General features: G+C 54.0%; 2 protein-coding genes; one reads left to right on the forward strand and one right to left on the reverse strand.

Moving 5' to 3' along the window:
• Positions 1-493: 493 nt before the first annotated feature.
• CHC_T00007569001 (hypothetical protein) lies at positions 494-1,701 on the reverse strand. XM_005711226.1 is given in 2 exon segments: positions 494-1,035; positions 1,036-1,701. 1 exon segment carries the CDS (start codon positions 1,699-1,701, stop codon positions 1,036-1,038), a length of 666 nt encoding a protein of 221 aa, XP_005711283.1. The 3' UTR covers positions 494-1,035.
• A 6,241-nt stretch (positions 1,702-7,942) lies between these two features.
• Positions 7,943-9,391, forward strand: CHC_T00007570001 (hypothetical protein). Its single transcript, XM_005711227.1, has one exon. The coding sequence runs from the start codon at positions 7,943-7,945 to the stop codon at positions 9,389-9,391; it is 1,449 nt and encodes a 482-aa protein (XP_005711284.1).
• Positions 9,392-14,275: the final 4,884 nt, after the last annotated feature.

The following is a 14,275-nucleotide window of genomic DNA, read 5'->3' on the forward strand; positions in this document are numbered from 1 at the left end:
CAGACGTCATCGTGTACGGACAGTCACTAGGCACTTTTGCCGCCGTAGACCTCGCCGCAAACTTGAGTCGCTCCCCGCCGCCCGCCCGCAGGCCCCGCGCTGTTATTCTTGACGCACCCCCGGCTTCGCTCATCGACGCCGCGCTCACTCACCCCATTGCCAGTCCATTCCGCGTCCTGCCGCACATGCCGGCATTTTTTCGGTTCTGTCTTAAGGAGAAGCTGGACTCTATCGCGAAAATTGGGCACGTCTCCATGCCCCTGTTGATTTTGCACGGCGAGAGAGATGCTATGATTGGCGTGGAGCAGGGAGAGAAGCTGTATCAAGCTGCAAGGGGGGCGGGGAATGATAAGGTTCAGTTCGTCAGGTTTCCTGACAGAGGGCATAATGATGTTAATCGTGCTCCGCACTATTTAAGGGTTTTGCACAGCTTTTTGGACGACGCGCTTTCGACGCAGTGTCGCATTGGAACGGAGTCGTGAAGGGGAAGGTGTGGGAAAGAGTGTTTTTGTATTTTATATGGCGGACCACAGCCGCCCTGGCGACTTACCTTGCGTTTGTTATCCACATACGCTGTCCGTACAGGCACATGTTGAGAGTGGCAGCTTGAAGCTTCCTTACCCTTTTTTTCAGTGGATACTGCAAGCAAGCAGTCCGTGTTCGCGTATGGCTCGACTTGCTTTTGCGGCTGCAGATGTCGGGCTGTGGAATATCTGGGTCTTTCTGTAACAGTCTTTGGCAACGCGGCAAGCAGTGCCATGGCCTCGAGGGATAACCCCTGATTGGATAGGAGTTGTCCGACGTGGGTGCTTAGAGCTGTGAGGGAGCAAAGTGCGGCGAGGGATCAAAGTGCAGCTTGAAGAGGCTGTCAACTATTGTCAGCTCACTGGATGCGAGGCTCAGTGGCGGTATGTCAACTGTGTACGAAACTGCTGTTGACAAACCGGCAGTACTAAGTGTTAGATGTCTCGATACGCCGTACTGAAGTTGCATAGCTTGTCCAAGCGGGCTTGCGGGGAAAAAAAAAGACGGCAGTCATCCTCTCCCATCGTGACTATCCGCATCGCTATCGAAATTAGCAGCTGACTCCCTTCCACTGCTCGTATTCGCTCTGCGGTCCCAGAACTTGTGCACGACGACGAACGTAAGCGCGGCGCCGAGCAATCCTCCGCCAAACACGAGGCTCCCGACGCCCGCGGCGGCGCCCATGACGACGCCCTGTCCCTGAAAGCTGACCTCGCTCCCGACTACGCACCACCTGGCAAAGCTCTCGCAGTTCTCGAAGAGGAGGTGGTAGCGGCTGTGCCCCAGGCGCGACTCTGCGCGGCGCACGACATCCGCGTGCGCGTACACACGCGCATGCTCGGCCGCATCGTATGTGACCGTGTGCACGGCACGGCCTGAGGCGCCGTCGAACTCAGAGAGAGAGGTGCGCATTATCGAAGCGTTGTGCAGCGTCTTCACCCCGTTCATGCCAGAGTAGTGGATGACAGACCCGTCCGGGCACAGGATGCCGTGGTGCCAGAAGCCTGTCAGACCGTCTTCCTGGCCAGCGCCGCGCCACACCATGATGTGAGACATTGCGGGAGTTTGTTGGGGTGCCGCAGGGAGCGAAAGGGTTGGACATGTAAACTGGACGTGTTGATAGTGGTGATGAGGATGCTGAGGATGCCCTTGTTGCGAGATGGGGGTGTGGCTCATGTGTGGCTTCGCTGATGGTGCACGTGTGCACGGTGGAATCTGTGTACACGTGTGATTTAATTCGTAAAAATTAGAGACGAAGAGACGAATATAGTATATTGTTGGATACGTGTATTGGAGAGCCCGTTCCTGTATTTTTGAGAGTCTCTGAATAGAACGAAGCAATAAACCATGTTCTTGCCATGTCCCAGAATCATGTGTGTTGTTGTACTTTATGCTTCAGTCATATACAGCAGTCACCACTATAGCAACATGTCGTCTCATCCAGTGCTATCAAGTCCTAGCGCAATATTTCTTAATTAAGCCACATATCCCAGCAAACAATTAGTAGCAGATTGAGGCACGCAAATATCCGACTGCCTCGCGAGTTACCTCAATATTAAACAACTTCAAATTGAATTTTGCTGCCAGATGAAAATGCTGTAAATGCCCTCCACTATTATCTTCATTTCGCTCTCAATAAGACTCACCGGTTGCACCTGCCTGGTATATTATTCATAAGGGCGACACATTCCTTCTCTCTATGACCTTTTCACAATATAGTAGCAATCGCACGCGACACGCCTAGATAATCCATGCAGCGTTAAAGTTCCGTTGAGCGTTTAGAAATGATTCTTGAATTTCGACGAATACGCCTTCTTTTCCACCCCTCCAAATTGCTTACATCCCTCTTTTCCACCTCATGGCTTTTACAGTGAACCCTCCCGATAAGGATCATTCTCCATATAGATATCCTCCGTAAACGGATAAAAAGTCGAGTGACGTACTCCGTAGCTTACAAATTTTTACCAAAAAACAATGTCTGTGGAATATTCCTCAATTGGATATCGGGTTCAATGTGAAATAAGCATATCATACAGACCCCTCCTACTTAAAACGTATTTTATGGTTACTTTTGAGCGGCCAAGGCACATATTACCCCACAACCGTTCATTCTTGATCAATCCATTCACAATCTGCTCAATAAATTCCAATCCCCATCTGAGGCTTCGCAATTATCATCATTCTCGACAAAAACATCTTTTTAGCATATGCTTCTGTTGGTCCTCCCCTAATAAATCTCCTCTGATCGCAAACATTGTGTGTTGTCAGCACCGTAGCCATCTGCCCCCGTCAAGCGACAATCGTCGATGAAGCGCTCTGAGCTTAACCTCGCCCAAAAGCAACAAATATGTGCAGAGTTCCAACGGCGCAAAAAGAGCAAGGAGCAGACGTCACAAAGCGCCCTTGCGAAGTGGGCCTCAGTACAGTTTTCCCTTTCCAAACCTCCTGCTCAAGCTTTCATGTCCCGCATCATCAACGGAAAGTATGGATTTCGTCCCGATATCTCTACAAAAAAGTTCAAGCGCTCCGCGTCAGTTACCAGCCCACATCTCGAACGCGCAGTCGCAACTTGGGTCTCTGCCCAATTTGCAAATAGGGTAAACATCACAGGTCATCTTATAACTACGCAAGCGGAGCGCATTCAATCACAGCTCAACAAAAACCTTCCTCCTGGTCAGCAGACTACTCTCAATTTTTCCAAAGGGTGGCTTCAAAAGTTAAAAAGCGTTGGAATCTGAGGTCATACAAGTCCTTTGGGGAATCAGGGGACGCAGACATGGAGGCAGTACAACAGCATCTGCCCGCACTTCAGAAAAAACTGAAAAACTACGCCTTCGGAGACATATGGAACGCTGATGAATTCGGGCTTTTTTATCGAATGGCACCTGACCGCACCATTGCCGAGCGTGCTCTGAGTGGTGCTCTGAGTGGTCGTAAAAAAGATAAAACGCGATTAACATATCTCGCGTGCGCGAATGCTGATGGTTCTGAGCGGTTTCCTTTAATGGTCATCGGGAAAGCAGAGAGGCCTCGTCTGTTTAAAAAGAAATATGGGCACCAACTGGGGTTCGACTACTATAACAACGGCAAGGCTTGGATGACAGCCATGCTCTTTTTTTGAATGGCTAATGCAGTTTAACTTCTACATTGCAAGTACGCCTGGTCGAAAAGTTATTCTTCTGTTGGACAACTGTAGCGCACATGGAAAGTATGGTACAATTCCGTCCCTCAGCAAGTGGTTGTGGAGTTTTTGCCGGCAAACACTACATCTAAAATATAGCCAATGGATGCCGGAGTGATAGCAAGTGTGAAAGTTTTATACAGAAAGTGGCAAATGGAACGCGCTTTAGATAATTTAGATGCTGGTGCAAAGAATATCTACAATGTCAATCAACTGCAAGCCATGGTTCAAGTTCGGCGCATTTGGAAGAGTATGTCAAAGGATGTAATTTTTAATTGTTGGATACATACGGGGCTTTTGGACGAGAAGATACCGCCTGAAGCTACGACAACTGACGCAGATTGTCGAAAGAGTACAGTAGAGGAGATTGAAGGAATGGTGGGGCAGTTGATGGGCTCTCGGGCGAGGATCTCTATTGAAAATTTCTTAAATCCCTCAGAGGAAGATGAGGTAACGGCAATGGTATCAGTTGAGGACGTGGTGTCAAGTACGATTATGGAAATGAGGGATGGCGAGGATCAAGATAGGGATCGAGCGGAAAGAAACGACAGTGAAACCTGCGAATCGTTCACAATTAACGAGCAATTGAAAGCATTAGCAATTGTTAAGTCTTTGTTGGAGGATTGCGACGACATTTCTCCAGAAATTCGAGTTGTGATCAATCGTCAGCAGCGCAGTTTGCGTACCAAGAAGGGGAATTGCACAGTCCAGACGACGATAAATACATTTTTTAAGTAGAGCTCAGAAATTCTGAGAGATGCAGGTCACCGTGACACCGTTATGATACGGTCTCCGGATGTGAATATCCTCCGCAAATGGATACGGATTACGTCCACCGAGCGTATCCATATCGGGAGGGTTCACTGTAGAATGCTCCGAATCAAAAATGCCTCTCGCGCTGTGCTTTTGCAAAAAAATTATACGAGACACAAACTGAAGCCGACTACATGATTACCACACTGTTCATTAAGCACAAAAACGCTGATCATACAAAATTGTAACCTTCTCGTTCCTCTCTTTTCTCATGCCCCTAACCGATATATCGAAATACCATCGTCTCTTGAGACGAATAGTTCATCATGAAGCTCCAATCGAATCTCTGTAACTCGCGCATCATTTCGACTGTTTGTACCTGTACCGGAACCCTTGCCCGTTTACTCCCTCTTGAGAGACACTCTTTTAAACTGAACCTATGCTGTTCATATCAGACGCCAACCCTACACTCGTAGGTCGAGAAAAACAATTTCCAGTCATCGCCACCCACTATGTTTTCTTGAAAACGACATTGACCTTCGTTATGTATAGACGGGTCATTCCAATGGCTGTTTTCGTGTGCCTGTGCATTCCATTTTTTGCTTGTAGGAATAAGACATGTTTTAAGCGCATTGTCCGCCAAAGATAGGAAAAGTTGTTGTGTCTTTCGCAATAATGTGATGAAATTTCATCTCTGTGGGTCTGCTACCGCCATTACACCTCCAAGAGATCCTGAAGTCGAGTAACAAGCTCTTGACCCTATTCAGCTCCTGTTTCCGCAGCCCATAGTACGCAGGACCACCCACCATCAAAAATTGCCTCATGCAGTGAGAAAATCACAGAGGATTACTAACAGTAATCCTTTAAACAGCTCATTGCTTTCAAAGGTAGAAATCTTCAGTCGACCTTGTCAGACTTTTCTTCCTCCATGTCCCGATCAGCCATCTAAGACGTGATTTAGTTGTTTTCGACGCAACAATAACAGCTACAAAAGACGTGAAAAATGACGATTCGCACTGGACAAGTCTTTTGCGATATCTTCTGAAAGACTTCATACGACTGAATCTCATTGACGATTTATGTTGAATCAGCCAGATCTAGGAATTTTCGAAGAGGAATGGCATGCTTCTTTATACAGAATATTGAAGTGCCTCATGTCTCAGACAACACTGAGATAGACAGTTTGAACTTTAGAATGTATGACAGCTCCCCTAGGCTCTCTCATCCACACACGGCGACACCTCAGATTGGAAATAACATTTTTAGCTTTATAGAATCCGTTCCATGATTTCAAGTGATGATTCATGAAACAGATGAATTTCGGAAAAAACTAAGCACCTACAAGGTGTTTCAGTTATTTATCCGGTTACAGATGTGGGGCCGTGGAATATCTGAGTCTTTCTGAGGCAGTCTTTGGCAACGCGGCAAGCTGTGCTATAGCCTCTAAGAGTGATACCTGATTGGGGAGAACTTGTCCTACGTAGGTGCTTAATGCCGTGAGGGAGCAAAGTGCTACGAGGGATCAAAGTGCTGCTTGAAGAGGCTTTCAAATGTGTACGAAGCTGCTGATGATAAACGGTCCGTACCAAGCGTTAGATGTATCGCCTCTTCATGTTGTGTTTGCATAGCTTGTTCAAGCGAGCTTGTAGGAAAAAAGACGACGGTCACCCTCTCCCATCATGACTATCAGCATTGCTCTCAACACTGGCAGCTGCATATGTTCCACCGTTCGTATAAGATCTGCGGTCCCAGAAGTTGGTGGAAGCGGCTGTGCCCCAGGCGCGCTCTACGCTGCGCACGATGTCCGCGCTCGCGTACATGCGCGCACGCTCGGCCGCATCGTACTTCACAGAGTGCACGTTATGCTCCGAGGCGCCTTCGAATTCATAAAGAGAGGTGCGCAATATCGAGTTGTTGTACTTTGTCCTCTTCTCGTCTATGTCATAGTAGTGGATGACACAGTCGCGGCAGAGGATGCTGTGGTGGCAGTAGCCTGTCAGATAGTATTCCGGGCTCTAACTGCGCTAAACCTTGATGTGAGACATTGGGAGAGTTGGTTAGGGGCTGGCAGGAGGGAAGGATTTATGTGAGAGAGCAGATGAGTGAGGCCAAATGCTAGGCGCTCGTCGTGCGCAATGGCGAGCGGAAGGAGTTGCGAGAGCGGAAAAGGGGGATAGCTAACAGGGAAGTGGATCGAGACTTAATGCAGGCGCCAGAAGAAAGAAGCAAGTTATCCCGGAGCATTACTTAGGGTACAGCCTTGGACTTTGCAGAGGTGGGTGAATCAATGTCAAGCTACTTCTAGCCACAGTACCACCACATCCCCTGTTTGCTCATAGGTTTAGGCATGCTGCGGTAATTCTCCTGCTGTCTGCATCATCCCTACTTCAGTTCGGCACCATTCCGTTGCCGGTGCTAATCTTTGTCTCAGTGAGAAGTTCCCTCGCGTAAAACGCCAGGTGTGCCCGTGCAGGGGTGTAATCCTTCCGGGGTCTTCCAGAGGAAAGGAGGTGGAGATGACAATACGATGGGGCTTACCTGCGAACGATGTCGCCGTTGTATAAGTCTACTATGGTTCCGCAGTCTGCTGTACCCAAAATATCTCTTACAGTAGCATAGATACCCGGACCTCGCTTACAGTTAATCCGAACTGTGCGCACACAATTCGGATGAAACGTCAGCCTGCTACAAGGGGCAGGTAGGTTAGGTTTGACTATACGGGACCACTAATATAATTACCGTGGCATACGCTGCAGGAGCTCTGGGTTCTTGACGTATTGTTGTCGGTGAAATGGGGGTGGCGGTTCTGGGGAGCGTGTCGTTCGTGGTGAGGGTCGGCCGAGTCTCGTCCCCCCTTCCCCGCAGCGCCCGTCACCCTCTCTCTTTTATTTCTACGAAATTCCTTCCAGAAGCGTCCACGCATCCGGCCCGGATTCCGCCGGGCCGTCCGCGTGCGCTTCTCTAAAATTCAAATAAAATTTCGGACTACAGAATAAAATCTCCCTCTACAGTAAAATGCAAATATTTCCCTAAAACTATCTCACATGACCCCCTCCTCAGGGCAGCCCACGGGGCTGCCGCTGCACGTAAATATACTGGCCCCGCTTCCTCGCGTGACCGCTCTGGCCCCCCCGGCCACCGTCTTTCCACCTTGCCACTGAACTGCACTCTCCCTGCCTCCTCGCGCCTCTCTCGCCGTCGAACTTCTAACAGTCAATTTCAAGCCGCGCTTCATCTGCGTCGCCCGAATTCCGGTTGCCCAACGTCAGCTTCGCGTCAGCCTCGGGCCGCGTGGTCTCCGCCTCGCCCGGGACTGTGGTCGCTGACGTCCATCGTCGTCTGGGACTCAGGCCGCGTGCTCTGCGCGTCGCCTGAGGCTCCGTTTCCAGTCGTTCCCGTTTCGGGACTTCTCGGAAACGCACAGCGTCTCGAGCCGCGCACGGGAGCTCTGTGGTCCTTCAGGCGGTACTCCCTGTGCGCACTATGGCTCGAACCAAGCAAACGGCGAGGGCTTCCACCGGCGGGAAGGTACCACGCCGCGCTATCGCCACTAGGGCCGCCCGCCGTTCAGCGGGCGTGTGGCGAGAGAACGGCCAGGACGTCACCGAAAGGGCGTCTCATGGCGTGAATTGCCCCTTCATCGACTTCGAAGACCCAAGTAATGCCGAACATCTCCCTGACCTTTGGGAGCACGCGGGACGTTCCGACGTCTCCGCGCTTCGGTACCAAGTAGGAGATGGTTCTTTCCGAATCAAATATAAGGAAGTGGGCAACCGGGCGTCCGTCGTAGCGGCCGTATCTGCCGCCGGGGCCCGGCTTCTCTTCGGGGCCCATGTGTTGGCCTTCGTATCGGCCCGCCTCGCTCGCAAGGCATGGTTCACCTCCGACCGCTGCTACCGGCTGGGGCTCACCGAGAGCCACAGCGACGGGACGGAGTACACCTGCTGCGATGACCCAGAGTGGGTCGTCGAATTTGTCTGGTGCTCTGATGGCGGTAACGGCGAGGTCAAGGGTTGCCACTACGCCGTCGGAGAGGGGAGTCCAGAGAAGTACATGATACTTCTCTACACGATGACCTTCGATCTCGTGCCCTCTGCGAACGGCACCGCCCGCCGGGGCTTCAACTCTTCCTTCGGTAAGAAGTGCTCAACGCGTATGGACGCTATTCTGGCTATCGACAATTGGTGTAGCCAGAATAGAGGGAAGAGGAAGCGAGTGAACTTTGCTATGTCACGCGACGTCTCCCCACTCGCTTCCCGGTACCTTTGCACGTCCCGGACCGTAGCGTTCCAAGACAATACCGTCTTGTGCATCCGGTCTGCGGTCTGCAACGCTATGTTCCTTGTCGTTGGTCGCGGTGCTGTTGACCGCCTATGGGTGGCGGAAGCGGCCCGAGTCGCCGCGTTCGAGCGTCAGATGGACTATTTCCCGAGCGTGCACCACTTTACGCACATTCAGAGGGTAATCCGAGCAGATCACCACGGAACAGTTTCTCTTGATCATGTGGCCCCACCGCCGGGGGCTTTCATCCAAGGGAGATCCAGCTCCAGACTCCCTCTGTGGCGCAGCTCTGCTTTTAGCTGGTTACTTCGTCTGCCGCGGGAGCAAGCGGGTGTCTACGTTCTTCGCATCACCGACGTTAACCATCTCCAACACGCCGTCTGCATAGACGCACGGACGGAACCGGCGCTGATCTACGATTGCGCAGAACGTTTCGCCATGCAGCTCAAGGACACTTCTCTTCGCTTGTGCTGTCCCGCCGCCGATCCGACAAAGTTCCAGTACTTCGATGATGTGCGTCTCTTGCGCCGAACAACCCGGCAGCATAGAGACGCCAATCAGAGTCCCGGCCGGGAGAGGAAATCCAAAAAAGGTTCGCCGAGGAAATCGTGGCCCCAAACCCTCCCATGGCAAGGTAATTGCCGTGCGTAGGGGTTCTTCAAGCAGCAAACACTGATAGTTCATGCATAAGAAACGAAATCAATCTCAATCGCCTTCAATCTAGTACATGCGAAATATTAAAATGCATCACACCTACATAAGATGTGCGGGTTTCTGAATAAAAGGGATTAAACGTCTTGCATGTATATCCCGTCGACTGTAGCGCAATCCCGGCGACACGAGTGTGTACCGCGGGTGCTTGGCTCGTACTACCCGGCATGGGCCGTAGTACTTCGACTCCCCTAGGGGCCACTTCTGTAACCCTCCTAGGGCTGTTCCTCGGGCGACCAGAACTTGATCGTGTACGTCGAACTGGCGTGGCGACACAACCGTCATTCTCTCGCTCCTCTTTTCCAACTGTTTAGCCGCCCTCGTCGATCGGAGCGCGAGCGTCGCTAACAGTTCGAAGTTGCGCGCCTCAACGCCGCCCCACCGGATTTGGTTCAGTTCGGTCTGGGGTTGCGCGGGCGGCTTTACTCCATACATCAGCTCAAACGGGGAGAACCCGTCCGACAGCCAGCATCGGCGGTATCCGTACAGGATCTGCTTCAGGGCTGATTCCCACTTGTGGCTAGCGGCGCCCTGTTCCAACAGAGTCTTCCGAACTGAACGCTTGATGGTCCCGACCATACGCTCCGCTTTTCCGTTGGACATAGGAGCATAGGCGAGGACCGGTTTCCATGAAATTCCCTGTTGTACCATGAAGTTCTTCAACGCTGTCGCGCTGAAACATGTTGCGTTATCTGAGACTATGGTCCGAGGGGGACCAAACGAATGGATGATCTCCTCCTCCACGAACTTGACAACTTCCGCAGACGTAGCGGTCTCGGTTGCCCAAGCCAGGTGCCAACCAGTCAGATGTTCGACCGCTATCAGGATGTAACGTTTTCCGTTCTTCGTCTTGGGAAGGGGTCCCGCAAAGTCTATCGAGAATGTCTCAAAGAGCTGAGAGACTGGTATCACCGCCGTGCTTTTGTACGTCGGGATGGGCGCAGCCTTTTGGCAGCCTTCGCATCCACGAACGTAGGCGTAGATATCACCATGAACTCCGGGCCACCAGTACCTGTCAAGGACGAACTGCTTCGTAGCTGTAGCGTCCCAGTGGCCAATGTCGTCATGCAGCGACCGCAATATCTGCAGTCGAGTCCCCCGAGAAGGGATTGTTCTGATCCCATTCTTCATCCTGCGAAACAGCTTTCCGTTCCAGGCGAGGAACCGCCTGGAGTTCTTCTTGATTCTGCGCCTCTGCGCAGCATCTTGCTCGACCATCTCTTCTCCATCGAGATAACGGTACGTGTCCCGCACATGAGGTTCCATGTCTTCCAGTATATCTCCTTTCGCAAAAGCGGCAGCACATACCAGGTCCCCCTCATCCTCCTCGCGCCTGCCATCGTCTTTTCGTAGACGCGAGAGAAAGTCAGCGGCACAATTCTTTGAGCCTGGGCGGTACAATATCTCGAATTCGTACTCCGCCAGGAAATCCAACCAACGGGCAAGTCTACCGTGGATGTCCTTCTTTTTGAACGCATACTGAAGCGCTTGGTGATCCGTAATCAACTTGAACTTTTGCGTTGAGAGCAAATACACCCGAAATTTCTTTAGCGCGAAGATCACCGCTAACGCTTCTCTCTCACAGGTGGGGTACTTCTTCTCAGTCTCCGTCATCATCCTGCTGCCGTATTGTATCGGGTGAACTTTCTTGTCTTCCTTCTTCTTGTAGTATAATCACCCCCAACGACGAGGGGGGTGAGTACTGACAGTTCGGAAAGACCCCGATCGGCGGGAAGACAGAAGCACGGCCCACCCACGGTACCGAGCACGGGCTCGAGGTAGCGGTGGTAGAGCGGGATCGGTGAGGACGCGCGCACGCGCGAGCGGTTCTACGCCTCGACGCCCCGGAGCGGTACTGGGTGACGATCCAGTACCGACGGGCGGAGGCGGAGCCGGCTCGTGGGCGTGCTACGCGCGTCCTCAACCCGCGCGCGGTGCTACTCCTAGGTAAAACGGACGGAAGTACCTAAAAGTAAGCGGGCGGACCAAGGTGGAGGATCCTTGACAAGTCCGTGCTTGTCGTCCTCCACCGCCGGCGGTTCGCTCATATTTAATGTACATTGTAGTCTATCATAACTCTACAGTAGTGCCGGTCTACCGACACTGTAACGCTGTCAGCCGGCGGGGCTGACAGTCCACGTGTAGTACGCGTCCCGTACACGTGGACGACACGTGTGTGCGCGCATAGCTGTAAGGCTCGTTGCCTTACTGTCCCTGATCCAATTCTAATCTAATTTCCGTTTGGGGTTATACCACATCACCCCCCCCTCGAGTGTGAACGTCCGCGTTCACTCCTGAGGCTTGTAGAATCTGTCCATCCCACTGCCTGAACCTTCGCCAGCACCGCCGACGGTGGACAAACTCCCTGGCGCTCTTGCGTCCGTGCGTTTCTGTCATCCGCGATCGCCATTCCCCGTCCGAGTGGTTTTGCGATCGAGGGCGGCCTTTCCTAGAACTCCTCCTGTGCCCGTCCCTGGATTCTTTTTCCTTCCTTGTCCTACCGACCCACCTTCTCGAGTCCGCGTTGTCCGCCGCCCTCCACTGCAGCGGTTTCCAGTTCTGAGTTCCGCAAACAATGTCAGGTTCGGTCCTTCCCAGGTCGACTAACTCAGTCTTACAGCTGCACGGCGTGTTGCTCGCGATCCCGACGACCCCTTCCCGCCTCTTACGATTGCTCCTGTCCTTCCATCTTGTTCGTTCCTCTTCTCTCTATTCTGAACAATGTATCTGTAGGGGTTTCACTCTTGTCAGACCGGGGTAGTGTCATCTCTGCACGGTGGCGTGAGGTGGTGTCTGCTGCGAAAGCAGGGCACGGTGTGCTTGATCGTTCGGGCACGGGACGAGGTGTAGGTGGTCGTACTCGGTGCTCGTATGAGCAACTGGTCCTTCCTTCCGTCCGCGCGTTGTCCGGTTTGTGCGAATGGGCGGGCTTTGCTCCTTGATACGGATCAGTGTGGCGGTGCCCCCCGATCCTCGCGACGGCAGTTGTCAACCGGACCGTGGTTGGTGACATCATGCTGTGCTACGCCCATACTGCTCGTGTGGCTGCGCGTGGCGGAATGCCCCACGCGTGCGAGGGACCGGTCTCCCCTGAGTCGGAGTCTCCGTCGGTCCTTCTCCTCTTCCTAATTATTTTCGACGTCGTACGGGGCGGTTGCCTTAGACAAGCGGCGCTCATTCCGGTGTTTTCCGTACGGCCCCTCGCGTCGCAGAACTAAGCGTCGGAGCCGGTTTCGTCGGCGTGGTTGTTTGCACCCCGTCCACACGCGGTGTGTCGTGTGCCTCCTTTCGTGGCCCCGTTTTCCTTCTTCGGCCATCTGCACGCGTGTTCGCAACGACCAGACCATATTATCTCTCACAGCTGTTCACAGCGCCCCGAAAGCGGCGACCTGCGTGACAATAGCCTCAACACGCATACCCCCTCCTCAGTCAGACCCCTTCGTGACCGCGCGGCGTATATCAGTCACCGGGTCTCGGGACCCTAGCATTGCCCGAGGAGCCCGTTGGTCCGGAGCGGGGAGAGAGCGTGCTTCCGTCGCGCACGCCGCAAGAGTCCGAAAGGGGTCCCGGTCCCCTTGGCCTACGGGGCATCCTCTCCGGGGACCCTTGGGCGACGGACTTGCGCATACGCGCTTTCGACGAGCGGGGGCGTGGGTTGGCATCGGTGGCCGAGAGGGAGTGGCGGAGGCGGTTGTCCTGTGGTGCACCTCATGAAAGTGCCCCAGCGTGGTGCGCGTTCGTGCGCGGCGGCGGTTTTCACTCGCCCCGCTGTAGTGCGGGATACGCGGCGGTCCTTACACGGGGCAAGCTCACGGTGCGTGTGCCGTAGGGTGTCCTGTAAGGCGACGGTTGGCGCATGTCGCGTGCGCGTTCCGCCGATTCCTGAGGTGACTTGTAGAGCCTTCGCCCTTCGCTCCCGGAACCCCCACCGGCGCCGCTGGTAGGCAACTCCCGCTCCGCTTCGCGCTGTCCCATTCCTCCTCTTGATAGTCTCGACCGATCGCCTCCGCTCCGTGATATCGGCCATCCTATCATGGCCGACTCGACCTCTCTTCCTCCTCCGCCGCCGTCCGCTGGCGGCAGCAAACCCGTGGCGGCGGGCGCGTCCGTCGTCGCGATTCCTTTGCCGCGCGGGGTCGGGTCATCGAGCGCGTCCCCTGGATCGCAAGGGGACGACATCGCTCTGACCCGTCCGACCCCGCCGGCTCCTCCGGCTTTCCAGAAGTCCCGCTCCCGCTCCACGACCGTCTCCGTGGAGCTGGTGGCTCCTCCCGTGGGGCCACCAAAACCGGTCATCGCGTTCCGTCCGGCTGCCCAACCGACCTCAGCGGCCGTCGTCCTTCCCGTTGCGCATCCGGGCGTCGCCCGCGGCTCTGCCGCCCCCGCGGCGGTGGGGGCGGCTCGTGTTCCCGACGATGCATCCTTCGGCCGTCGTACCTCCGTACCTCACCCCTCTTCCTCCGGTCGGGAGGGGGAGGTGGCCTCAGCCACGCAGTGGTTCGGGGTTCCGTCTTCCGATGTCCCACTGCTCTCTGTCGACGAGCTGCAGTACCCTTGGTCACGCCGGGGCCGTTCCGGGATCACCGTGGCGGAGGTGATCTCGTGCGGGTGGCTTCGACCCGATCTCGCCCGCGTGTTTAAGGTGTACGAGACGGGCGGCCTCGAAGAAGCGTCTTCGGCCCTTCACCGCTTAATGGCCGAAGGCAGCGGGGTCGGCTACCAGCTCCCGGACGAGCTGCCGGGCGACCGTACATTCGCGTACAGCGTGGCGGAGGTCATCTACGTTGATCGTATGGGGGCGCTCCTGGCCGGGTCGGTGCAGGT

This window comes from Chondrus crispus, genomic scaffold, assembly GCF_000350225.1.
Source record: "Chondrus crispus Stackhouse genomic scaffold, scaffold_79, whole genome shotgun sequence".
Classification (NCBI taxonomy): domain Eukaryota; phylum Rhodophyta; class Florideophyceae; order Gigartinales; family Gigartinaceae; genus Chondrus; species Chondrus crispus.

What these genes read in the sequence shown, in the direction of transcription:
- CHC_T00007569001 (XM_005711226.1), bottom strand. Translation starts at nt 1,701, where the DNA reads ATGAGCCACACCCCCATCTCGCAACAAGGGCATCCTCAGCATCCTCAT.
- CHC_T00007570001 (XM_005711227.1), top strand. Translation starts at nt 7,943, where the DNA reads ATGGCTCGAACCAAGCAAACGGCGAGGGCTTCCACCGGCGGGAAGGTA.